Here is a 27,071-nt window from a genome sequence, read left to right as displayed (position 1 = left end):
ACATTTGAGTCTTAGTTTCAATGGAAGCTGGTTAGCCATCTGTGAAACAGTGTCTTTTAAACTTCCCTGTTTTAGTCACTTGGCACTAAGAGAAAATACTCTACACTTCCAATTTAAGAAGAGGTTTATTTTCGTTCATGTTGTAGAATTTTCAGTCCTTGGGTGGTCAGTGTCATGGTGGAACGACCTGGACAGAGGAATGCTGCTCATCTTAAGGCAACAGAGAAGCAGAGGGAAGGAGCCGAGGAGGGAGATGAACACTTCCAGGTCATACCCCAGTGACCTGCCCCTTTTGACCAGACCCATCTATCAGCAGAGTCAGCTAAAATGTTCTCATAATCCAGCCATCTTCTACACAAGCCTTACGGACCATTTTGGATCCAGACCATGACACCTGTGAAGTTCCTAATAGACCACCACCAAAAAAAAAAAAAAAAAAAAAACCCACAAAATTTTACCCTGGTAAATAATATTGCTCAAATATATAAGAATTAACCATGAGATTGGTAGAAATAAATAGTGTATGCTGCAAAAACCACCTAATAAAAGAGGAAATCATTGTACAGACCCATACCTGAGAACATAGGAAAGATGTTATTTCTGTCAATGAGAAAAGTCGGAACTATTCTTCTGTTGAGGTTTGGCACTTTGTGGTAACTGTGATGCTCTCAAAAATTAGGCATGTACTGCATTTTGATGAGTTGAGAAAAATTTAAAATATGGAAAATGTGAGGTTGCTGAAGTTTGCAGTTTTAGGTAGGTTGGTAAAGAATGGCCTCCGGATAACATTTCAGGAAAGATTTAAGGGAGCAAGTTTGCTATGGAGCTATATGGAAAAAGAGTTTAATTCTGAGGATTTGGTAAGTGAAAAGGTTCTGAGACTAGCAAGGAATGTATCTGTAATGTACCACAGCAAAATAAGGGACAAGGAAAATAGGGAGTGAGATTAAAGGCCTTATAAGTCATTGTTAGGACATTTGATAGTTTTGTGAAATAAGCCATTGGAAAGTTTCACATGCCACGATCTAACAAATTTTAGTAGTACCTTCTCTGAGTTTTGTGTTAAGATTTGACTGAAAGTAGAGACCAGGCAGGAAGTCTAGTAGTCCCTAAAAGAGAGAAAGTATTAACAAGGTATCAGTAGTAGAAGTGAGAAAAATGATAAAATTTTGAATATAAGTGTATGAGGTGATTTTAAAACTGAACTCTAGTATTTTAATAACCAAGAGAAAGTCCAACGTTACAGATGTAGAAATTTGCTTGTGAAAGCTTGTGTTTGAGCATATAGTGTTTTAAGTACAGTGATACTCTTTTTTGTATTAATATTTTCATGATGGGGTTTTAGCTACTCTGAGAAAGCTAGAATATTTGTATCTAGAGAATACAATGCTCGAATTGTGCCATGGGAATAGTCATACCCATCCTTGAGGAGTCAAGGTTGGTTTTCCAGAGATAGTGGTTCTACTCTTAGTGGAGGATCATGGGAGGAAAAAGTGTTTCAAGAAATGTGAGCAGTTTTAGCAGAAAATACTGCCCAGTGATTAAGATTTTCTGAGTTCAGATGTGTTTTTATGAAGACAGAGCATATTTCTACACATTGTCACCACACTTAGATCAGTGTGGATTGAAAATAATATACATTGTCATCTAAAATTCTGGTAGAAGCATAAATCAGGCAAATCCTGTCAGAAATGCCTGTCAAGTTGATCAAATTGTAATACCTACTGAATACTGTACTAGGCTATGCAGAAGGTAAAGAACTACAAAATTAATCCAAAAGGTGATACTATAGTGTGCTGTTCATTTTGTGAGGCCCTAAGATTTAGAATAACATTACAGTGGGCATTAAAATCAGTTGTCATGTGGTGGTACATACCTGTAATCCCAGGACACTGGGAGATGAAGGCAGGAAGATTGTTAGTTTGAGGACAGCCTGGCAATCTAATGGGTTAATGAGAACCAAATGATTTAAAAAGGGAGAAAGATAGGGTTGTAGCTCAGTTTAAGGTCTTGGGTTCACTTCCCACCACTACTACATTCATGCATTCATTCATTCATCAAATAAATTAAAATGTTAACATCCTGGAAAATATTTTTCCTCAACAGCGTAGTATCTGAAAAGTTCACTGGGGAAGGATTCAGGATATGTTGTTGATATGAGATTGGGATAATCATTTGACCTTTGTGAGTTTTAGTCTTTGCTGTAAAAGAAAAACATTCGAGTCGTAAGGCACATCTCTGGAATAGTTCATGCCCCACAATTTTCACAGCACACTGATTTTGTTTATCTGAACATTTTATAAACCTTTTAATATTTTTGAATTATTTTGCCTTTTAGCATATGAGGGTTTTTTTTTTTTTTTCCCCTACGTTATTGGTTATACAGAGTACTGGGTTCACTGGAGATACAACTCAGCAGTGAAGCATCTGCCTACAAGCACGAGTCCTGGTACAACAAAACAGCCCTTAAGGTTAATGGATTCATTCTGGTAGCTTTGTAAGAGCACGAGCCCACATTCACTGTTTAGTCTCACATTTGAGGGGCAATTCAATGTATAATGCATTTTATCATATTTAACCACCATTTCGAGAGATCCCAAGAAGCTTATCTTGAAGGGCTGAAATCTCATGGGTCGGAAAAGGTCAGGATTTCTCAGACACCAAGGGGAGGAAGGGTCTGGTCCCATGGAGAATTTGGCCAAGCACCCTACCTTTACAATAGAAACCACACAGGAGCCTATAAAGAAGGGGTGCTCAGTTTCCTTGGAAAGTTTTCTGTATTGCATTGTACACACAGTCTTGACAAGTCTACAGAACCCTGGATCCTAGCGGCTGTGGCCCTTTTTGGGATGCAGTGGGATCAGCAGTTTGCAGGCTCCCAGACACTCCAGTTTCTGCCCAGTGTGGGTCGCTCCCGCTGCAGCCCTAAAATCTCACCCCAGCTGCGCTGGAGTGCAAGGCCATTAGGACATTGCCTCGGGTTTTGTTCCCGCCAGTGGCAGTTTCAGCCTTTGGAACTGCTAGTCCCCCTCGCCTATTGGAATGTCATAGCACTAGAAGAGGTTTAGGTTAGATTTTCTCCTTGTTCATTGGTGGGCAGAAGCTATGAACTTTAGGGGCACCCACTAAAGATCTCCCAGTGTCAGGCTTTGGACCTTCTCTTACCTCTGGCTGCAAACAGGAAGCCGGGAGCACTGGGCTGAGCAGATTTGTCTTGCCAGCTGGTCGGATCCATCTAATCTCGGTAGGGCTATAAATATATTCTATCCCAGAGACGCTGGTTTCCTCACACCCCCAAAAGAGCCATTGTTCACAAATGAAATACTTGGTGGTAGAGTAAGCTGTCATAATTTTCCACAGTGTTAAAATTACATAAAGCTGGACATGGCTTCACATGCTGTAATTCTAGTATTTGGCAGGCTGAAGCAGGATTATGAGTTCCAGGCTAGCCTAAGGCTGTAGAGTAAGACCTCATCTCAACCAATCATGAATCCAATCAACCACAAGTCATGACTGGTGTAGATGAAAAGTGAACAGTATTCATGCCAAAAGCACTATATTGGACAACTCTCTTACATTAGAATCTATATACCCTTTGAAGAATTTTCCCCTCTCTATTTCTTAGAATTCTGTACTTTAAATGTGAGGATATAAAAGTAACTCCTGGTTGGTCAGTCATAGTGTGAAGGGTTTGTGTTACCCAAGTACAATGAATTAAAGAGTCCTATGGAATTATTACATGGACTTTTTATTTATTTGTTTTTCATACCAGGGATCAAACAACCTTGCATTTTCCAGGCAGGCACTTTGCCACTGCTATATTCCCAGCCTGTTACATGAGCCTTTAAATATATACTTTTTTTGTTCTTTAAACTGTGATTGCAAACTTTAGGACATGTACATCTGCTTTGGCATGCAACAATTTTTCTAAATATGTAGAAAGGTCTCTGGGATACAGCTCACTGGCACAGCACCTGCCTGGCAAGTGCAAGATCATGAATTCGATTTCTGGTACCAAAACAAAAAACAGACAGTGGAGAGAGAGAGAAACAATTCCCCCCCCCCCCCCGGCCCCACAAAAACTACTGGCTAAATATGTGGAAAGAACCTATTCGTAGAGTAAACCCAAGAAAGATGACGCATTGTGCGATGGGAATGGGAATCTAGTATTTTAAAGTTTCTAATGTGAATCTCTGAGACCATACTACTTGATTACCTCTTTATAATCATGTGAACAGCTTTAATATCATTCTTCACTGTGCCAAGACTCTTTAATATTTTGTATTTTACTACATATTGGTCAGAAGACAAGTAAATACATCTGTAACATCTGTATCTCCTTAAAGTACAATGAACTCATGACTATTAGGAAAAAAACTAGTAACCTAATAAACATATAAAGAGATAATTTACTGGAAAATAATTACAATTAATTAATGAGTTAATGTATGTACAATTCTAACCATAATTTTTAAAGTATATTTTATTATAAACAAGCTACCCTAAATAATTGTGGAATAATGGGAGTGGATACCACATTTTATCAAATGAGTGTAGAACTGAAGAATCTGAAAAAGTATTATACACTTATGTATTTATGGGTAACAAACTACTCAAAAACTAACCAACAAGTTCTTATCTCCTTTGAGTCAGGGTTCCAGGTGTGGCTCAGATATTTCTGGCTTAGAGTCTCTTACAAGGGTATGGTTAAGGTATTATTTATGGTTGCAGTCATCTTAATAATTCACAGGTCTCAGGTCCTCACTAACCGATGGCTAGAGGTATCAGTTCATTCTCCATAGGGCTGCACTCATATGACAGCTGGCTTTCCCAGAGTGCAGACCAGAGAGAAAGAGCTGAAGACAGGACACCGCTGTTTCCAGGGCATGATCTTTAAATTTAAGTTCCATCACTTCTGCTGTCAGTATTCATTACAGGAGAGTCACCAAATTCATCACGCTCAAGCAAAAGTTCCTATTACAATGAAAATTGTAATAAGAACTCTAAAATCATTTACTTGTATATTTTGAGGTTTTTTGCAACATGGTTATTAGTAATATAGTACTTTTCTTTTTTCTTTTGGTTGTGTCTTTACTTGATTTGGCACTATTAAGGTTGTGTGCTAACATAATGAGTTTGGAAGGGTTTCCTCCCTTCAAATCCTTGCAATAGTGTGAGAATAACTGGCATCTTTAAAATTTTGGTACAGTTCAATAATGAAGACATGCAGTCCCAGACTTTTTCTTTGTTAGGATATATATATATATATATATATATATATATATATATATGAATATATATACCAGAATATATATATTCTGGTACTTGTTATGGGACTGTCCAATTTCTAAATTTCCTTTGATTTGGTTTTTGTTGTATGTCTCTAGAATGTATGCATTTCTTCTGACTTTTCTAATTTGTTGTTTAGTTATTTATAATAATCCCTAATTATCTTTTGTGCTTCTGTAGTAGTAGAAATAGATATGTTTCTGTTTCATCTCTGATACTATTTCTTTGGTTCTTCTCTTTTTTCTTAGTGTAGTTAACACTGTCAATTTTTTTTCAAAAAGTCCACTGTTTCTATTTTTGTCTCTATTTTGTTTATTTCTTACGTTTGTTACTTTCTCTACTGACTGTGGTATTCATTCATGTTTTTCTAGTTCCTTGAGTTGACATATTAGGCTGTTCATTTGAAATTCTTCTTTTCTTTAATGTTGGCACTTACTGCTATACAGATGAATGGAAAAAGAAAATGTATTTCTCTCTTAGTACTGCTTTTGCTGTGTCACATTATGGTTTGTTGTGTTTTCATTTGTTTCAAGACATTTTCAAATTGAAAACTTGGCATATTGGCTCTTGCCTGTAATCCCAGCATTTAGGAGGCAAAGCAAGGAGTCACTATGAGTTTGAGGCCAGCATGGACTACATAGTGACACAGTGAATTCAAGGCCACCCTGAACTATACAGCAAGACCTTATCTTGAAAAACAAAACACACAAAAATGCTTTTTAATTTAAAATAGTCCTTTAATGTCTTCACTGATCTATTGGTTGTTTAAGAGAATTTTAACTGCCTGCCGCATGTTGATACAATTTCTAAGATTCCATTTTTAATTTTTTTATTTTTCAATTGTTGCTCTTTGATCCATCAGTCTTTTTTTTTTGTGTGTGTGTGTGTGTGGTACTGGTGATTGAACTTAGGGTCTTGGGCATGCCAGGCAAGCACTCCTCCACTGAGCTATATCCCCAGTTCCTCTAAGGGTCCATTAATAATTGGGTTCTAATTTTAGTTCATTGTATTCATGAGAAGATTTATGGCCTGGTTTTGATTACAAGAGTGGTACACTCTTGTAATTCCAGCACTTGGCAGGCTGAGGCAGGAGAATTGTTGCAAGTTCAAGACCAGCCTGGGCTACAAAGTGAGCCCAAGGTCAGCCTGACCTGCATAGCCCTGTCTCACACACCAACAGACACACATATATCATAGCCTAATTTATATTGTACCTTAGAGAATCTTCCATTTGTTCTGTATCTGTGTGAAACATTTTGTATATGTCCATTAGATCCATTAAGTTTATAGTAGACATGACCAACCCATGGCCCATGAGCCACACAAAGCGCTGGACAGATAGTAATTCAGCCCCACAAAGTCACAAACTTTAACATTATCATGTAACTTTTACTGATTTTTTTCAAGACTTGCTTGCATGATGCTTGAGTACAGACTGTAGCAGACAACAGAATGCTGACCTGTTTTCGGTAGGTAGAAGAGCCATCTATGTTTTCAAGACCTTGATAGGATGTGCTCCTGACAACCACCTGATTCTTGGGGTCACAGGAAGATGGCTAAGCCTTCCCCCAGGTCTTGACAAGCCAAGTTGCTTGGAGAAAACTTTCATGGTCACTTGCTGATTCTCAGGGCCTCGAGGGTTGAGTCACTCAAAACTGACTGCCTGTCTGCTTCACAGGTCTCAGCAGTGAGTGAATAGGGCTTCCTTGCTGTCTTTGATATAGCAGAAATGTGGCAGCGTTGCCAGAAATTTTCTCTAGGAAGCCTCTGCAGGTTGAGCTGCTCAGGGAGGTCTACATGGGTTCCTGGGCAGCAGGAAAGTGGGCAGCACCATGTGGCTGGTTCACAGGGACAGGTCTGCTGAGCTGTTGGGAACTGCTCCTGCATAGCTTCACAGGATCCCACATCCATAGGGTATGCATTTTAATAATTGTTGGTGTCGCTCCCGGCCGGCAGGAAGAACACACGACAAGATCTGGCAGTGGCTGGGCTTTCTTTATTTTCCCTCTCCGTACAGTCTGCCCCGGGATTCTTCCCGGCCGAAGCCTCTACCGGTCCGCTCTCTGCGGCTCCTTCCGTGCTTCCTGAAGCCTCTACCGGTCCGCTCTCCGCGGCTCCTTCCGTGCTTCTTCTCTACAGTCTGTCCCGAAGCCTCTACCGGTCCGCTCTCCGCGGCTCCTTCCGTGCTTCCCGAAGCCTCTACCGGTCCGCTCTCCGCGGCTCCTTCCGTGCTTCTTCTCTACAGTCTGTCCCGAAGCCTCTACCGGTCCGCTCTCCGTGGCTCCTTCCGTGCTTCCCGAAGCCTCTACCGGTCCGCTCTCCGCGGCTCCTTCCGTGCTTCTTCTCTATAGTCTGTCCCGAAGCCTCTACCGGTCCGCTCTCCGCGGCTCCTTCCGTGCTTCTTCTCTCGTGGCGGGAGAGGCACTCACTTTTATAGGGTTACAGTGGCCAATCAGTTCAAAGCGCGCGATGCGGGCTGATTGGCTAACATCAGTTGTTGCTAGGCAGACTATCGTACAGAGCGGGTTGTTTACCAAGCAGGAAGTAGGAGATAAGCGCCATCTTAGCACACTCGATGGGAGGGGTAATCTAGCTCAGGCTTTGCTCTTTCTTACAGGCCTCACGTCCGCCAAGTAAGGCGACCGGGCTCAGCTGCGGCTCCCAACAAATAATTACTATCAATTCTCATTCATAGGATTGTTCTCATTTCTTCATGTTGTTTACCGATATTTTCTTGCATTTCACTGAGTTTCTTTAGGATCTTTATCTTACGTTGTTTCAGGAATTCCAAATGATTCCTTCAAATTCAGATCTCTTTTGGGAGAGTATTTTTCTTTGGAAGTGCATGTTTCACATTTCTTTTGTTTACATTGATGTCTGTGCATCTGTTGTAATATTTTTTTTCCGATTTTTTGGTGTAGTTTTTGTAAGAAAAGATTTATCATTTAGGTGAATGTATGTCAGTTGAATGGGTGCCTTGGGTTTATTTATATGGGAGTTCAAAACTACCATCTCTGTGTAGTTTCATCTTTGATTGATGTTATCACTACGTGTGTCTCAACAATGTGTACTGCAGCAGCTCATCAAGGTAGTTTTATGACTGCAATGGATATGACTCCAAAACTATGTGACTCCACAGAGTTGAGCACTGATAGCATTGGGACTTGTGATAAGTTCCACAGTCTCAGTGGTGCAGAATTTGGACAGAACTGTCCCTATTTTGCTTGGGGCATGCACAGGTGATAAGGTGGTGGCATTAGTAGACACAGTCCCTGGGCTGCAGAAGAGGAGGAACCTTTTCCTAGAATTCTCAGGATCAATATCAGAGAGACTTAGACATGTGGTAGCAGCAGCTACAGTTCTGGAAAGAGGATGGGACAGGAAGGAGCTCTGCTAGATTCTGAGTGGACACAAGTGATGCTAAGGTCTGTGGCTCCATACGTGGACTTGAGTTTATGGAGCACAAAGGAGAACTTTCTTAAGTTCCACAAATCACTGCAGTTAGTATTGAGACTTGAAGTGGTATTAGTTGTTGTATTTCAGTTGCAGGATCCAACTGCAGGCTCGATGGAAGTGGTACCAGGGCTTTTGGCACCAGTACTGTGATTCAAATTTTAGGAGCTGTAGAGATCGTCCTGAGGTCTTTCTGCACATGTGCAGGTAGTTTGGGCTTGTGGAGTTGGTATCCACTGTGAATGTATGGAGCATGGGGCAACTTTTCCTTGTTCCCATGGGTTAAGCACAGGTGTTATTGGGGGTTTTGGCTTGGGTTTTTATGGGCCTAGAACTGCAGTGGTGGGAATTCTGGTGGGGACAAGGCCTGTATTAGTAGTTACAGTTCTGGAGCTGAAACACATATGGGCACGTTCTCTGGTCCCCAGGGACAAGCTTGAGTGAAGCTAAGGATTTTGGTACTTGAAGCTGCATCCCAAGGCTGTGGTCTGAGAAGGAAATATTTCCTAGTTCTTACTGGGTAAGCTCAGGTGTCAAAGATGATTTGGGACATGTGTAGCAACACTCCTGGAACTGTGGAGCCTTTTCAGCTCCCAGTGGATCCATGTGGGTAAAGCCAGAGCTTTACAACAGGAGCTAAAATGCCATGGTTTTTAGCTTAAGCTGAGACTGTCCCTAGTGTTGTCAGCAAAGCAGGGGAAACTACTGGTCCTGAAGCTGCAAGATGCTGAAGGGGTTGCTTACTTTGTTGTGAGGTCATACAAGCCTGAGGGTTCAGCAGCAGGAATTTAGATTGAGTGTTAGTTGTGTTTAAGTGTGTGGGGGGCCTGGGTGATTGAGTAAATCCAAAGTGAATTCCTTGTTTGCAACAGAGGAGTCATTTTTAGACCAACCCGCTCCCCAAACTGGATTTAAAGCTTTTAAGGACTATGGATTTCTGTGTTCCTGACTGTGCATTGTACTCTATCCCTGGAGAAGTAAATGAATTCATCTTGTTTTTGAGTCCTTATCTGCTATTTACTCCCCTGTATTAAAGGCTCTTAATACAGGTTAAATGTGCCCTCCTAAAAAGAAACTTACATTCTTGCTAGTTGTATATGAATTAAATTTATTGATAGTCTCACTAAATTATTTTTATTTCTCCTTTACGTTTTCTATCTGTCCAGAATGTGGATTTGTTTTTATTAGGTTAAAATACAGTATTTCCTTGATTAATGGTTTAACTAGTTTTCTATGGCATGCTCACATTTTTTGGTTTTAATACATTAATGAATATTTATATTATATACAGGCAGCCAAAAAAATGAATACACACTTCAACCGTTCACTATGCTAATAAATGTCTGGATGCTAATTGCCACTACTTTGAGCATCTCTTTTTAATTGTAGCATCTCTTTTTAATTGTAGAGGCCAAAGGTAACCTGTATTAATTTCATTAATTTATTGGCTCAATAAATTTAGTTTTAAAATACTCATGCAAGGTTTTCCTTTCCTGTTGTATGCATATGGAATACATTAACTGTATATTCATAGTTAATGTGTCTGCATAAGGAATGTGCAAATACTGAGTTAACTTTTTTCAACAGTGATCTGAAGTGATAATTTTATTGAGAATTCTTACAGACACATTAAGTCTAGCTACAGTCAGTTTTGTCCAAAAGCTGTCTATTCCTGCCTGGACCACTTACACACTGTATTACTAGTAAGGTACCTGTTATTGCCCTTCAGAAACGGTGACAGCTACTTTAACTTGTTACTTCTACAAAATATACTTTGTAACCATTTTGTGAAATAAATTCTTAAATATTTGACAGAATTTTTAAAGAGAGACTGCTAAGTTAGAAATATTATAGGATAGATCCTTAAGAGTTAATACCAAGGATAAAAACACATTGCAGCTGTGGCCAGAGGGGTATCTGCTGAAAGCCAGGCCTCAAGGTAAAGACAGAATGACCAGACATGTTTCCCCAAAGATAAATGCTTACGCCTGGCCCAATAAAGTCTGGATAGACTTCATTCACCTTGGAGAGTGGTCACTCCTGGATCTATCCCTTCCTGGAAAGTTGTTCTTTCCATGTATACTTGCTATATAACTTGCTTCCTTATTGGATCAATATTACCTAAGTGGCTATACTTATAATCTTATTGGTTGATCATAACCTACATTGTACCTGCCCTATGATTTTGGTTCATAAAACTTCCTCTATGAAGTAGGTTCACTGGCAACCCACTCAGGCCCCTCCTGTTTCTCTCAGAAGCTGTCTCTTCCTTGATAAATTTCCAACTTTTAACCTGCATTGTTCCTTAGAATTCATTCTTTGATTTCGGGGAACATGAACTTGGTGTATCAAACATCTAGCAGGTTGAGAGCTACATTTATTTCCCCTGTATAATGTGAAAGACCTGTATTACTATAGGGCAGTTATATAGCTCTATAATAGTCTTCTCAGCCAGACAGGTTTTTTTTTTTTTTTTCATTTATTCAGCATAGTTTTTTTCTTCTTTTTTGAACAGGAATCAAACTCATGACTGTGCACTTGCAAGGCAGGCACTTACGCTGCTGAGCTCAATCCTCAGTTGTTCAGCATAGTTTTTGAGGAAAGTGTGTATACATATTCTCAGCTTATTCATTAGACTGTACCAGTGATCAACTATGTCATTAGCAAATGATTTTCCCCAATTTGTTTTCCTTTTATCATTATTTTAATCAGTTGTTCTAGAGTACTGAATAACTGGGATTAACAAGAACCTTGTTTATTCACTCTTACGGTGGATTGTAAAATCTCTCATAAGGCCTTTGAGTCTTTGCCTAGCAGTGCCCATATGTGAACACTTCCTCTTACTCAGTGCCGTCTTCCAGCTGATGAACTTCTGTGTCCTGAACACGTACTGCTGTCTCTCTGTAGCTTTGTGTTCCTTGCTTTTCACTGATCATTTCTCCTTTCTAACATGCCACCCACCATAACCTAGCTAATCTCCACTCTTTCATGAATCATTTTAGATATCTGCCTTTGATGGCACCGTAACATTCAAACAGTAAATAAGCAGGCATGTGAAAAGACAGCAGAAAAGGTATCAATTGCCTGTAAATATCCTGCAAGAAATAAAATAAAAACACAATCTAAAAAGGTACTTGAAGTTACTTTATACTGAAAATAGTATAATTTTAAAAGAAAATTTGGGCTAGGGATTTAGCTCAGCGGCACAAGCACCTGCCTGGCAAGTGCAAAGCTATGAGTTCAATCACTGGTACCAAAAAAAAACCAAAACCCCCCCCCAAAAAAGTAAAAAAAATACAAAAACACCACAAAAACAGAGAAAGCTTGACATGTAAGGATTTAAAAACAGAAAGTTATGCACAAATACCTGATAAAGAGAAAAGATAATGAAAGTGATGAAAATAGCATTTTTATCTTTTGATGACCTAAAAAAAAAAATTACAGTTTATAAAAAAAAAAAAAAAACCTCAGAATACCCTTTGAAAAGTCAGCATCCATTATAATTAACACATCAATAAGTGATTTGATGTTTCTGTATTCTTGTTGGGCCTCTCCAAAAACTTGCATTATGTTTGTTTACATATGAATTTCCACACCAATTTCTTGTATTGCATTTTGTAACATAACCATGTTCTGATGTAAAGGGTAAGCAAAAAACATGTCTCATCTTATCCTAGAAGTCCCCTGTAGTATACTTTTCCTGCTTTTGAATAAAGTCTGAACTCTTGATGAGAAGGTACCATCATCATTCACTGAGAATTTCTCTAGTATGAATGATTTTGGGAGGAAGATTAAGATATACCACTTGGCTCAAAGAACCATTTGGGATCTGAAATAGCTTGCAGCAGACAGTTTTGGTACACAGAGTATGAGGATACTTTATTGACCTCATAAAACTTGGGTAAATACAAAGTTCACCTCAGGATACAGATGTCTCTCCAGAGTGGATCTCAAAAAATACTTTTTAAAAATGCAGATTTCAAGAATACACACAAATGAACAACAACCCAATTTCCCATTGCAGTTGATAACTTCCTCAATTCTGATCCCAAAGGATATTAATGCTAAACATATTAGTGGTGGAATAAATGAGAATAACTGACAGTCACTGAAGTCTTGGCCATTAATTTAGAGACTTCAGTCCTTACAGGTGTTCTCCTATGTTATATTTGTTATGCACTTCTGTTTTATTGTGACCTTCTCATAAAGACCAATGGTTAATTAAATGTCAACTCCAGGAATATTTCTTGGATGCTTTCTAATATTATTTCATCAATAAATCAGGTGAATGCAAGAAACAATCCTATTTATGAACCAGAGAAAGGTGAAGGTAACGTACCAAAATGAGAGACAAAGATTTGTATGGTGATAGTATTTTAAAGTACAAACCCTAGTAGCTTCATTTGGGAGTCTAATTTTTCTCCAGTATTTTGTTACATTACTTTAGGAATACATTTAACAAATGGTTCTGTAAAATTATTATATTCATGAGATTCTAACTTCCATGACGATGAATGACTCCTCATCTTACTAAAGGTAATCCAGTGTTTCTTTCTTTCCAGTATTTACTCGAGTATGACGTTTTTGATGTTTAAGAAGGTTTGAACGGTGGTTGAAAGTTTTCTTGCAGTCCTTACATATGAATGGTCTCTCTCCCGTATGAATCATTTGATGTCGTATAAGGGAGGAACTACGGTTGAATGATTTTCCACAGTCAACACATTGATAGAGATTATCTCCAGAATGGAGTCTGTTTTCACTCTTACAGAAGGCTATTCCAGATGTATTTTCTTCAGAGGCCTTTGCTCGCATATGAATTTTTTGATGTTTTGTAAGGCTTGTGTGTCGGTTAAAGAATCTCCCACATTCATTGCATCTATAGGGTTTCTCTCCAGTGTGAATGATCTGATGTCTAATGAGGGATGAACTTCGGCTAAAGGCTTTCCCACATTGATAACACTCATAGGATTTCACTGTAATATGTCTTTTGTTGGACTGAATAATATGTGTATTAATGCCCAAGGCATTTTCACATTCATTATATTCTGAATGTGGCTTATCCACAGAGTCTGAATTAAACTTGAAATTAGTTGTAAACTTACGGCCATTTGGGAACCTCATTTCTGTTGATGTTTCTGGTTGTATATCCCAAACAGAGTTAACTGACATAAAGCTTTTCTTATTGTCGTTATACTCAGAGTCCCCTTCTTCACTGCCAACTGTCATATGAACAAAATCTTCTTGTGACAAATTTGTGTCTTGCTTTTCCTGGTTCCTATGAAACTGATCCTTACCTCTCCATTTGTGGAAGGCACAATGTACATTTTTGGCAGGCACTGTCATAATTATGCCATGAACTGATTCTTCTAAAGAAACATTCTGCTTTAGAATTGAATCTTGGTTTTGTGAAATAGTGTCCATGTCTAAAAAAAAAAATCAGATAAAATAATGATAGGAAACTACTTAATGAGGAAATAGAGACTCACGTATATAAGGATATGCATGTATCAGGAGTCTTAAGTACAGAATGAAAATGTTATGTGAACGCGATGAATTGCAAAGAGAGAAATTTGGAAGAATTAAACAGAAACCTTGGAAATAAGGAGTTCAGTAAGTCAAATGAAAATACAATTGAAAGGCTCAACAATAGATTAGATCAAGTAAAATTATAAAGCCTGAAATTGAATACAGGTCTTTTGAAATGTCAGAAAAGAGAAAAAAGGAAAAAAAATACAAGAATGACTCAAATGAACCTTCAAGACCTATGGGATACTACTGAGAAAATATCCATATATCTAGAATATCAAAGCCAAGGAGCAAAAGTTAAGGGCACAGAAAATCTATTTAGTAAAATAATATCAGAAAATATCCTTCTATTGGGAAAGATATGAACATCCATCTGCAGAAATTTTACAGAATCCCAAATAAACTAGAAAAGATCTTCACTGTGGCATGTTAAAGAATGTCAAAAGACCAAGACAATGAATTTTAAAATCTGCAAGAGAAAACTGCCAAGTCACATTTAAAGTTATCCCCATCAGACAAGTAACAGACTCACCAACACAAAGCTTATAAACCAGGAGGGAATGGAATTACATATTCCATATTGTGAAAGAAAGTAACTGCCAACAAAACTGTGCCCAGCAAAAGACAAGCAAAGATCGCCTAAGACAAGCAAAAACTGATACAATTCATGACTACAAGACAGACCAGGCTTCAATGGATCTGAAGGGATTCCTGCATCCAGAAGTGAAAGGAAGATGAATACCATCACAAAAGTACATTAAAGCATAAGATTATTAGAAGAGCAGAAAAACAAAAAGAGAAGCCAGACAATAATGAATAATCAGTACAATAAACCATCAACCCACAAAGATTAAAGTGGAAAAACAAAGAATAAAGACATCTAGAAGAGATTCAACAGAATGGTAAAAAATAAGTCTTTACCGTTCAATAATGACCTAGCATGTAAATGAACTACATTATTCAATTAAAAGACATAGATTTGCATTTTAAAAATCCAACAATATGCCACTTGCAGGAAACTGACTTTATCACTAAACACTAAAGACAAAGTGAAAAGATGACAAGTGATATTTCAGGCACAAGGAAATGTAAACTAAGTGGTAAAAGTTGTTCATGGGTCTGACAAAAGAGATATTTACATGAAAACTGCACAAAAAGATAAAGATCACTATATAATAATCAAAGGATCAATTCAATAAGAAGCTATTACAAGGGACTGGGAATGTGGCTCAGTGGCAGAGTATTTGCCTAGCATCTATGTGGTCCAGGTTTCAGTCAGCACAGTCAAACAAACAAACCAAAACAGAAAAGAGATATGATGGTAAACCTTTATGTACCTAATGCTGAAGCACTCAATAAAATAGATATGAAATGAAATCTAAAAGAAGAGACAGATTCTGATACAGTAACAGTGAAGGATTTCAATACCCTATTTTCATCAATGGATAGATCATACAGCCAACAATTTAACAAAGAAACATCAGTTAAATTATACTGTGGGTCAAATGGACATACAGAACACAATCCAACAACTGCAGAATACATATTCTTATCAGCACATGTAACTTGCTCTAGCATAGACTATACATTATGCCAGAAAACAAGTCTTAAAAAATTAAAAAAAAAAACACGAAAACCTAAGAAAACTTCCTCTGAAATCATATCCTATAACCTTTCTTATCACAATGGAATAGACTTAGAAGTCAAGAACGGAAGAAATTCTAGAAATAAAAATGTAAAGTGAATAACATATTTTGAAAAATAGTGAGTCATTGAGGAAGTTAGAAGGAAAATAACCTTCTTGAAACAAATGAAAATGGAACCACCTTACTAAAACTTGTAGGATACAACAAAAAGAGTACTGAGAGAGAAATTCGTATCAATGAGTAGTACCTATATAAAAATATATTTAAAATAACCTAATATTGCATTTCAAAGATTTAGAAAAGCAAAAACAAACCAAATTCCAAATTAACAGGAGTGATTAAGATAACAGCAGAAATTCCATACTAAAAAAAGTAGAAAAGATAAATCAAATCTGAAAAAAACGAGCAACACGTGCTTAGCTATACTAACTGAAAAAAAAGACTCAAAGTTAGAAATGAAAGAGGAGACATTAAAACTGGTACCACAGAAATACAAGGATCATTAAGAAAAATTACAAACTGGAAAACAGAATAAATGATGAATTCCAGGATATATACGAAATACCACAATTTAACTACAAAGAAATAAAAAATCTGAATAGAACAATTACAATACTGAGGTTGAAACAGTAATGGGAAGCCTCCCAACAAAGCTCAGAATCAGATGGTATCGTTGTTGAATTTTACCAAGTTTAAAAAAGAACTAAGTGTCAATTCTTCTCAGAGTATTTCTCAGAATTGGAAGGAAAAGAGTCCTTCCAAAAACACAGAAAAATCAAGATGCAAACAAACAAAAACAAAATAGTAACAATAACGATAACAACAAAACAACAGCAATATAAGATTTCAAACCAAGATGACAGGAGTTTAACAAGAGTTGTTATATTGCATTGTTATCTTCAAAACAGAATTGATCAAACCATGTAATTTTCCTTTGATCAGTCTTTCCTTACTGTATCTATTGTAACTTTTGGATTTTATTTACTCTTTTAGTTTCTTAACCTAGCAAAACAATACAGTGTTTACACATGCAAGTATGATTTATTTCATTTATAAATAGCATTATCTGGTTAACAAAGCTAGTCAAGGACACATGCACAAGTGAAAACCAAATACTAATAAGAACACAAAGGCAAAAATTCTCCACAAAATTCTAGCAAATCAAACTCAACAGCACATAAAAAGGTCATTTATACCAGTTGGTTTTATCACTGGGATGCAGGCATGGTTGAAGATACACAAATCAATTAACATAACACATTAAATCCATCAAATGAAAGATAAAAATGATATGGTCATCTCATTAGATGTAGAAAAGCATCTTATAAAATTCTGATCAACTTAGTAGATACAGAAAAAGTATCAAGTAAAATTCAACATCTTTTCATAATAAAAATTCTGTACAGAATAGGTATAGAAGGATGATATATTGAATAATAAAAGCTATATATAATACACACATGGTCATCATACTGAATGGGGGAAACCTGGAAGTATGTTTTCTAAGGAACAAGGTAAGAGTTATTCTGACCAACTTTACTTCAACATATGCCACTTAATTCTAAGTGGCTAATGAGGGCTTCTCACAGCATGCCAGCATCAGTGTATTTAAACAAATGGCCGCTTACTTCCAAGAGACAGAAGCAGAAGCTGCCAGTTCATTACAAGCTGGACTAGGAAATGGCAAAGTATCACATCTGTATATTTTAGTGATTAAACTGCATTACTGCTGCCTGAGACTCAAAAGTGAAGGAAAACAAGGTCTACAACTTTAGGGGATGAGTGAGAATGATTTTGTTACCACCATAAATAAACTATAATTTTTAAATTATTTAGGAAATAAAAATTATTCTTACTGAAGTAAATGCCAGGTGAATTAAGGTATGATGTTTAAATGATGAAATCAGAATAAAATCAGGGAATATGTTTTAGTTTTAGGATGGAATGATTCTTACCTATAAAACTGACAGGCATAAAACAATGGGGTTACAATGAGATGTACAAGTTTAAAAATATGTATGGAAGACTCATTTTTATACTGTTTGACTAGGCAATTGCTCAAGGTACTACAGTAGATAAAAAGAACAGGTTGTAAAATGGTGCATTTTGGGAAAAACCTTGAGAATATTCCCACATTTTATAGAAATCAAATCTTTTGAAATCACAGAGATGTATCAAAAGACAAATCTTTAAAAAAGAAGACAAAACCCAAGCCTCTAGACATTATGGCACATGCTTATAATCCAGCACTCTGAGAGGCTGAGGCAAAAGGATTGCAACTTCAAACCCATCCCGGGTTACTAAGCAATATCCTGTCTCAAAATAAAAAAGGGCTAGGGATATACCTCAATGCAAAGGTCTGGCATCATGCAAAATAAGAACAAAAGCCTCAAACAAACATGTTACTATTGTGTAGCTCTAAGGAATGAAGTAATGGGTGAATTACATTCTTCTTCATACTATTCTGTGCTTACTAACATTTATCTCAACTTTATATTCACTTGCAAAGTGTCAATAAGAACAGATTATGAGGAGGGTAGGGAGTTAATGCATAAAAGGCTATACAATCAAAGAAGGAAAAGTAAAAGATTATTCGAAGCTACCTTAGTATAAAACAGGTTTTCTTCTGCTTCAAAAAAAGAATAATGTTCAATGTTAAGCTAGCTAATGTATGCTTATTTAGCTAGACAGTGTTCTCAGGGTGTTACATGCCTCAACTCATTTAGTCCTCACAGCAGGTACTTTAAAGTTACAGGTAAGGCGTTGTCCCAAGTCACATAGCTTTAGTAACTGTTTGTGGGCCTAACCTAGGGCACTATTTTACCACATAAAAAAGAGCTTGTGAACAAAAGGCAATAATATTCCGTTCTCTTACCCCCTCATAGTTTAGGTACTTTTGCTGTCACCTCCACAACAAATAATTCAAACAGTAACTTTCTACAAATATTTTGTATTTGCCTGGTTCTTACCCACAATGGTCCTTCTTGGGATTTCTCCTTCCATTATCCATCTTTTTTTCTCACTCTGCAAGTCAGGGATCTCAACTGCTTTGGAAAATAAGTGAGCTGTTAGTTGAGAAAATCAAATAACCATAAGAAACCCTACACATATTTTATTGGGAACAGAATTCCATTCCAATGCAGTAGCCTAAACTTCTGAACACAAGGCCAAAAAGTGGCACAGACCCAGGTATTTCTGGCTCTATACCAAAAAGGACTTTCAACTAGACAGAACAGGAAGATCTGCTGTTATAAAACCTGAACATAGAGCCAAATGAACATAACAGCTTCAGCAGTTCTAACTTTTTTTTTTTTTTGTCTTTTTCCTTTTTATCGGTACCAGGGATCGAACTCATGACTGCCTGCTTACAAGGCAGGCGCTTATGCCGCTGAGCTAAATCCCCAGCCCCAGCAGTTCTAACTTTAATAGCTGATTCTACTAGTAGACAATGTAGATAAATGTAGTCAGATGCCACCTTTATGCAGTGAACTCAGGTTCCTGTAATTCTCCAGCATCACATTCCTGTACAGGTTCTTTTCAGCAGAGTCCAGTTGTCCCCACTCTTCCTCACTCAATTCCACAATCACATCTCTGAATGTTACTGGTTCCTAAAACATTAAGTTTATTGTAAGTAAAGGTCACTCCTAAGAATATTACCAGAGGTAGAATGAATTTGGAAAAAATACCATGGGAGCCAGAATATACAAGAAATTGATAGAACAATTTTTGGGTTGAAAGTAATAAAGAAGAGGGGGCTGGGGATTTAGCTCAGCGGCATAAGCATCTGCCTTGCAAGCAGGCAGTCATGAGTTCGATCCCCAGTACTGATAAAAAAAAAAGTAATAAAGAAGAAATTATATTAATTGTAGTAAGGGCCAGTCAACTCTATGACGGTTGCAGAATGGAAAGGAAGTGCAGTTCTTACTTCCATCTACTTGACTTTGAGAAGAAAAGGACAATTAAAATAACTGTGGAATAAAACACTCCGAGAAAGCACAAGGAATTTACAGAAAAGGAGTTAGGACAAGAAGAGTTTAAGGTAGATTTAAGAGAAATTTGTCATGAAAATGTAGGCTCTGATTAGAAAAAGAAAGGACATTTTCTCTAATTCAGAAACATAGCCTGTTCTCTTATCATCAGACCTCATAGTACAATGTCACCTCATCAGACAGGCAAGACTGATGATTACTGATTAGTCATTAGTATGTTAGGCTCCATTCATTTGTAATAATTATTTCTATTTGCAGTGATCTTATTTGCTTTTATTTGACTGTATGCTTCTATCAGAATGTTATTACCATAAGGCAAAGACATTGATCTATTATTAACATTCATAGCTGTCAGAAAAGGGTCTGGCACGTCAGGCTTAAATATTTGTTAATAAGTAAATTCTCTTAGCTCACATTATCAATTAATTCACTTCTCTCTCCAGAACTTTCAACACTGTCTTGTGTTTTTAATGACACTGAAATGTATAAAATTCTACCCTTCTTATCCTTTCGAGTCAGTCTCTGTAAGTTGTATACATTTGTTTTGTCTATTTCCTCATCTTCTCTTTCTGCAACTCAAGGCTACCTGGCTTCCCTTCTTGTGCAGTCTAGTGAGTACTTAGGTTGTATTATTTTATTTTTGAAAATATTTCTTTTTTAACTTCTCATAGTTTGTTTTAGTGATATCGTATTTCCTTCTTCCATCATTGTTTCTTTCATTTCAGTATCCTTTGATTTTTTTTTTAACTCTTTTTAGTAAATCATATTGATCAGGATTCTATTCTTGGGCCTGCTCCACTTTTAATTCTAAACATCCTATGGTAAGGCTCAAGCTTCAATTATTGTGTATATTCTCTTCTTTTTTGGTACCAGGGTTTGAACACACAACTTCACACTTGCCAGGCAGGTGCTGTACCACTGATTTATGTGCCCCACCCCTATCATCTATATTCTTGAGGGAGCAGGTTCACACGGACTACAAAAGGCTAGGACAAAATATTTTCCATAGAGTCTATTACCAATGAAAATAGGTGTAATGTTTCATGGGAGAGTAAGTGACTCGAGCATGTCCTTGGATGGAACTATGTTTGACAAAAGTTAAAAGGCAAGTAAAAGGAAGTCATATTAAAAAAGAATATACATTCCAGCAAAAAGTGGGATCCTAACTCACTTGAGGCTTGCCTGTTAGTGAGTCAGCTTTCCTGTTTTCCTCCTTGGTGTTGCTCTTCTGAGGGGAAGAATCTTTGAAAGGTATACCTGAGTAAGATGAGAGAAAATGTTAGGGAGCCAAATTCTACCCTAGAGCCATTTTTGATGATTACAGCAGAGGGTTTAACATAGGATTCATACAAATCACCTATGAATGATTAAAACTCTGAAAAAATAATGATGTCAGGTACCATTAGAAATGAGAATCTAATTATTAAGTACTATTGTTTTTTCATTATAGATGTCCCACAGGGACTTCCAATTCAATATACTATGTGGTTAATGTATTATCCCCTCTACATACATACAAAATTTGGTACTTATATCCCATTCACAGAACACATGAGTTCACACTAAACTGTATTCTACCTACACCTTACAATCAGCCAATAATTCTTTTAGGTATAAACTACTCTGTTTTGCTAATGATCCCTCATTTTCTATTATAATAGCCTAAGTGGTTTCCTATTTTCAGAACCCTCAGCGCCATCTTTTTCATGAGAAGTTGGTAAAATTTCTGCATAGGGCTACATAGTAAATATCTGACACTTGTAGGCAATAGTCTATTGTGCAACTACTCAATTCTAGTCATAGAATGAATACATCTATTGACCAAAAACCAGTAATGGACATGGCTATGGTCTAACAAAATTTATTTCCAAAATTATTTGGCTCATGGGCCAAATCCTGCTCTAGACTGATGTGAAATGATATATTTTTAACAGACAAATCAAACTGTGCTACTTTTCTACTTAGTGTGAGAGATCTAGTTCTATATTTTCATGACCTACAGAATAAAGTTCAGGCTTTCTGCTGCAGTAACTGAAAGACCTTCATGACCTGGATCTTGATACTGTCTAGCTTCAGAAAAAGATAATTTTTTTTTCAAACTTTTCTACAGTCTTACCCTTGTTTTTGAGCATTTCAGTGACATCCTCTATGAAGGTCACCACATCTTTGCTATTCTTGAGATGGTGTAAATTTACCCAAGTCCTGAGTTCTTCAGGGAGGATTGCCAGGAACTGTTCCAGCACTACCAGTTCCAAGATCTGTTCCTTTGTGTGAATTTCTGGTCTCAGCCATTGATGACAGAGCTTCCAGAGTTGGTTCAGGGCTTCATGGGGCCCAGAGGCTTCGAAATACTGGAAATGTCTGAACTTCCGGCGAGACACTTCAGAGTCATGTAAGTCTATAACAGGGAGGCTCTCCTGCTGCCAAGACATATCTGCTCTTAAGACCTCACTCTGTTCACACAGAGCCAGGTTTTGAGGTTCTGAGACAGTGATGAACTTGTTCAGAGGCTCCATCTTCCTAAACCAAATGCCCACTGTAGTTCAGATTTGTCCTGCTAAGGGATTGCAATACTTCTCAAATTTGGACTAAGCACTCATGTACTTTACACATTATGGTCTGCATCAGTTTATATGATACTAAAGAGAAGAGTTCCAGAAGCTTCAGACATAAATCCAAAATTTAGCATCCTGAGAAACTGAAAACAAAATAAAACAAATTTGACACATAGAAAAATAAACATCTATTAGCACAGTTAAAAGATAAAATTGTATAATGATCATAAAATTTCCTAAGAAAAATAAATACTATATAGAGTTTTTTTTTTGTTTGTTTGTTTGTTTTTTTGAGACAGGGTATCACCGTGCAGTTCAGGCTGACCCTGAGCTCACTTTGTAGCACAGGGTGGTCTCCAAAGTGCTAGGATCTCCTGGGTCAGCCTCCCTAGTGCTGGGATTATAGGCATGCGCCACCACACCTGGCTTTAGATTTCATTTTTGTTTTTCCTTAAACACAAGTACAACTAGTAAAAAACAAGCACAATGCTATAGAAAAAGAACCATAAAAAAAAAAAATCAATGAACAAAATGACCCCTTAAAACCTGCTGGTAGAAAACTCTCAAGAAGAGTAACAAGTCCCAGCAAAAACCTGAACTATGCCTACATACTTTTTAAAAAATATTTTTATCGTAAAAAGCAAAACAGAAAAAAGGATAGAAGTGATACAGAATTTTTAAAAATAGTAGGAAATTAACACTAGCTAATGTGCTGCATATTGTTATCTGAGAAGTAATTGTTCAGGTTATAAGATTTAGACATACAAAATGATCAAACAAGCAAGCAATGACAGCACAAACTGTTCTTTTTGATGATCTAGTGGAGATTAGCAGTACAGTTGTCTATCTTTCCTGCTCACTCAAGAAATGCAAACTAAAACAACACTGAGATTCCATCTCACTACAGAAAGAATGGCTGCTATCAACAAATCAATGGATAACAAATATTGGCGAGGCTGGGGGAAAAAGGAACTCTTCAACCTAAAAAAACCCAGAAAAACTCACAGGGCATATGTCAAAAGCAAAATCAAAAGAAAAAAGTAGAAATAAAAGGAAGCATCTAAGAAAGAAATGATTGATAAAAAAATCAAGATAGCTATGGTGGCAATAAATATACTAGATAAAAATTTAAACTCAACTACATAAAACTTGAGAGACATCCCAAAATGAATAAAAAGCTTAAAGAGGATGATCTAAATCATATCAAGCAAATACGTCATTAAATATATTACATATACTTAATATATTCGGGGATATAGTAAATATATAATGAATTAATAGTAAGTTAGATGAAAGAAGCAGTACAACTCACGAAATATAACTGTCATTAATCAAATTACATACTTGAAAGAAAATTATAGCAAGTCTTAAAAACCAAGAAAACAATGACAGAAATGACAGATTAGGCAACTTTCTAAATCCTAAATATTCTACATCAAAATCTACAGCATAGCTCGAGTTCTGTTGTTAGTGGATGACAAAACCTTCCTTATATATAATTAAACAAAAAACAGATGATTAACCTTTCAGCTCAGGAAGTAAGAAGAAGCAACGAAATCTTCTGGAGCTCAGCTCAGGAAGTGAGAAGAAGCAATGAAATCTTCTGGAGGAAATTTTCAGGTTAAAATCATAAACTAATGAATTTTTCAGTGTACATAATTGTAAAGCTAGAAAAATAAGTAGAGATGATCAGGATGATATGAATGCACGTAAGATTTCTGAGGAGAAACAGTTTAGAATAACAGTTTTGAGGATAGAGGGTTTACGGTATATAGGCATGACTGAATAGCTTTAGTGGCCAATAAGCAATGGACACTGGAATAAGGACAGTCCCAAACCGCTAACTTTAAACGTCATTCTCTGAGTCTCTGAAGGTGAGACTTAGAATAACGTTAAGACAATGAGTCAGTACCTCTGGGAGAGACCAGGGCTGCGCAGTTTAATAAAAAAGTTAGCTTAATATAACCAGGTGCCGTTAGTTTGATGGATCTTATGGCCTTAAAGAACTTGAAGAGCTGCTAAGTATGGCAAAAGGAGAGTGTCTGTAAAGGGGGTTGACTTTAATAGTTTAGGTCATGGGTAGGGTAGAAGCTTAAAACAGGAAGAGCCTTGTGAGATTAACTCAGGTAAATAAAAGTTTGCAAATTAGTGTTTGAAATACATAAGGGGTTTTACCTGGAGGCTTTAATGTTTTACAGAGGTGGTTAAGAATGATTGTGAAAGCAAAGCAAGAGGAAATTAAAGGAAAACTCCTGTGTCTTTCCCAGTTGATCTGTCCAGTCACAGCTGGTATTTCCCATAAAGCTCCACACCAGCCATTCCAGATCATCTCATCTAGGATGGTCTACGCATCTGGAGGATGGGCCCGTTACAGAACAGAAGAAGGGGCAGCAGTGAAGCCAAATTCCCGGCTCAGCAGAACTGGATCCAGATCCAGTTTCGGATCCTAACCCCCTTAATCTCGAGCTCTGTTCTTTCCCCAGCCCATGCGGCCCTCCCTGTACTTCCCGTCAGCTCACCTACCTGGATTCCAGGGCAGAGCCCGCGGAGAGCAGAGCTGGAAGCTGCCAACTGCCAGCAAGCTGAATCTGTGCATTCAGCGTGGCCCCCCTCAAGCGTGATTCCAGTTCTGCGCACTCACTTCCCCAACTGCCCGTGACCCAGGTGATACTTGTGAGCACAGCTGTTATCCAGGGCCTGGTGCCAGAGTCGAAAAGAACTGCAGCAGTCGCTGTCCTGGCTGCTGGAAGAAGCTGGTAGCTGACAGTCACAACCGACCAAAGAACCCTGGGCCTCACAGGGACTTTAAACAATCCACAATCCACATACTGCTATGGCGCACTTTTGCGCATGCGCATCCGGTGAGGACGAAGCCTCCAGAATCCCTTGCGGCCAGCTCTGGATTTGGGCCTAATTGGACGGCCCCATTCCCAGACCCCGCCCCTCCCCAGGCCTCACCTTTACTTGGAGAAACCTGGTAGAGAAACTTTGATCTGCTAAAGGATTTGTGTCTTTGCTCTGGTGAATTGAAAGAAGGCCACAGACTTTCAGCAGTTTCTTTCTCCTGGAAAAACTGACCCAAATTTTCCTTACTTTCTCCTTCCTCCACTCCCCTTAACCTGGAACCCTACAAAACTGACACAATTTCAAAGAGATATCGTCTTGTATATAGCATAGTCTTTCCTGATTTATCAATTTACTGATTGGTTCAGCTTTTCAACGAGGTAAAATATTTTAAAGACCTAAGTTCGGTTTTGGCTTCCAGGATGTGAGGTACCATGAAACATTATCTGTTAGGCATTTGGGTTTAATAACCTAGAGTTGTCTTGAACAAAACACACAATATTTGTGTCAAATCTGGATAGACGGCAATTCTAAGAGTGAAACGAGATTGATAGAGCCTGGGGGAAAAGGCTTGGATTTGGCTTGAGGAGTATCCATAACATGGTTTAAGACAGGTAATTTTCAACTTAAAACCAAAAATTAAATGTATCAGCAAAGTTAAAAGAGGAGGATGAGTCTAAAATGCAGGAGGAGTTCTAGAAGATGTGAGGATCACCAGAGAAAGAAAGTGTGTGTCTCAGAAGGAGGGGAATGACCAAAAGTACTGGTTATGTGATAATATAATTAGCACTTGTATAGACAAGATATGTACATAGTGCTGTAAGAGTAAAACAAAGACAGTGCAAAGTGATTAGTCAGGAGAGCTCCCCACGGGAAGCTTCAAATCTAGGCCAGGGGTTGGTGAAGGTAAAAAAAGATGAGAAGTAGGGCATTTTTCCAACCTACTTTGGATTCTTTACTGTCATAAATTATATGTCATTGCATTTAATCATCATCATAACACTAAAGGTAGACATCCTTTATATCATTTGTTGATATGAAGAGATGAGAAAACAGAGTTCAAGTTCAGATTTCTTAATACTTGTTCTATTGCTAGTTGCACTGTGCTTCAAATTTATATAACCTTTATGAAGATTTCCAGATTTGTAGAATATTTTCTGGAATCAAGGTATGATGGGTGATACAATTAGCTTACAGGGATTTGATCTTTATAAAAGTCATATTTAACTAGTTAGACCAGAACTTTTAACTTAAAAAGGCTCAAGCATCCTATACAGCAAATTAAGAGATAAGGGAAAGAAAAAGGCACAAAGAACAGGGCTGATTAGACTTCCTATCATGTCTCTTGTAATTATAAAGTTTCTGAGTAGATATCCTAAAAATTCACTGAAGGTTTGACGCTGCTAGTTAAATAAGGGTTATTTTCAGGTCCTTAAGGCCTCATTGACAGTCTAGTTATTTTTTAATGGTACAACTTTATAATATATAATATATATTATACAATATATAATAATATCTCTCTATATAATACAATATAGAACCATTATAATAAAGTGAAGGACCCTCAAGCCATATGGGACTGTTTAAGATATATAAGCTTGTTTTGTGAAAACTCTATTCCCTGTCGTTAACATGAAATTCTGGATTAGAACTGGTCTTTACTTAGATACAGAGAAGATCTGCCCTGATGTAAGCCAACAGTTTTTCTTGATGACTAATTTTTTCATTCAGCAAATTTTTATTGAACACCTAGTATGTGGCAGATACTA

At 37.4% G+C, this 27,071-nt stretch overlaps 2 protein-coding genes across 2 annotated transcripts in view; one reads left to right on the top strand and one right to left on the bottom strand.

The window, feature by feature from the left end:
• Znf214 (zinc finger protein 214) overlaps positions 1 to 13,839 on the top strand; it is a 37,144-nt gene extending 23,305 nt beyond the window's left edge. The window contains exon 5 of the mRNA XM_063256649.1: positions 147 to 13,839. Coding sequence (XP_063112719.1) covers positions 147 to 391 — 245 coding nt within the window. The 3' untranslated portion in view covers positions 392 to 13,839. The remainder of the gene's footprint in view (positions 1 to 146) is intronic.
• Znf215 (zinc finger protein 215) lies at positions 13,273 to 25,400 on the bottom strand. The gene is made up of 6 exons (XM_063256650.1): positions 24,982 to 25,400; positions 22,020 to 22,601; positions 21,075 to 21,160; positions 19,390 to 19,522; positions 18,884 to 18,958; positions 13,273 to 14,165 (listed from the first exon to the last, which is right to left on the bottom strand). Exons 2-6 carry the CDS (start codon positions 22,417 to 22,419, stop codon positions 13,273 to 13,275), a joined length of 1,587 nt encoding a protein of 528 aa, XP_063112720.1. The 5' UTR covers positions 22,420 to 22,601; positions 24,982 to 25,400.
• Between the last annotated feature and the right edge of the window lie 1,671 nt (positions 25,401 to 27,071).

The sequence above is a fragment of the Cavia porcellus genome, unplaced genomic scaffold (genome assembly GCF_034190915.1).
Source record: "Cavia porcellus strain 051 isolate PalLab524CR breed Dunkin Hartley unplaced genomic scaffold, mCavPor4.1 scaffold_9, whole genome shotgun sequence".
Classification (NCBI taxonomy): domain Eukaryota; kingdom Metazoa; phylum Chordata; class Mammalia; order Rodentia; family Caviidae; genus Cavia; species Cavia porcellus.
Note: the sequence above shows the minus strand (reverse complement) of the source record. Positions and strands in the feature narration are given on the sequence as shown.

What these genes read in the sequence shown, in the direction of transcription:
- Znf215 (XM_063256650.1), bottom strand. Translation starts at nt 22,419, where the DNA reads ATGGAGCCTCTGAACAAGTTCATCACTGTCTCAGAACCTCAAAACCTG. An exon ending in CACTAACAGGCAAGCCTCAA is followed by an intron (nt 19,523 to 21,074) that starts GTGAGTTAGGAT and finishes TTAATGTTTTAG; the next exon opens with GAACCAGTAACATTCAGAGA. An exon ending in CCTGAGTTCACTGCATAAAG is followed by an intron (nt 18,959 to 19,389) that starts GTGGCATCTGAC and finishes TTTCCAAAGCAG; the next exon opens with TTGAGATCCCTGACTTGCAG.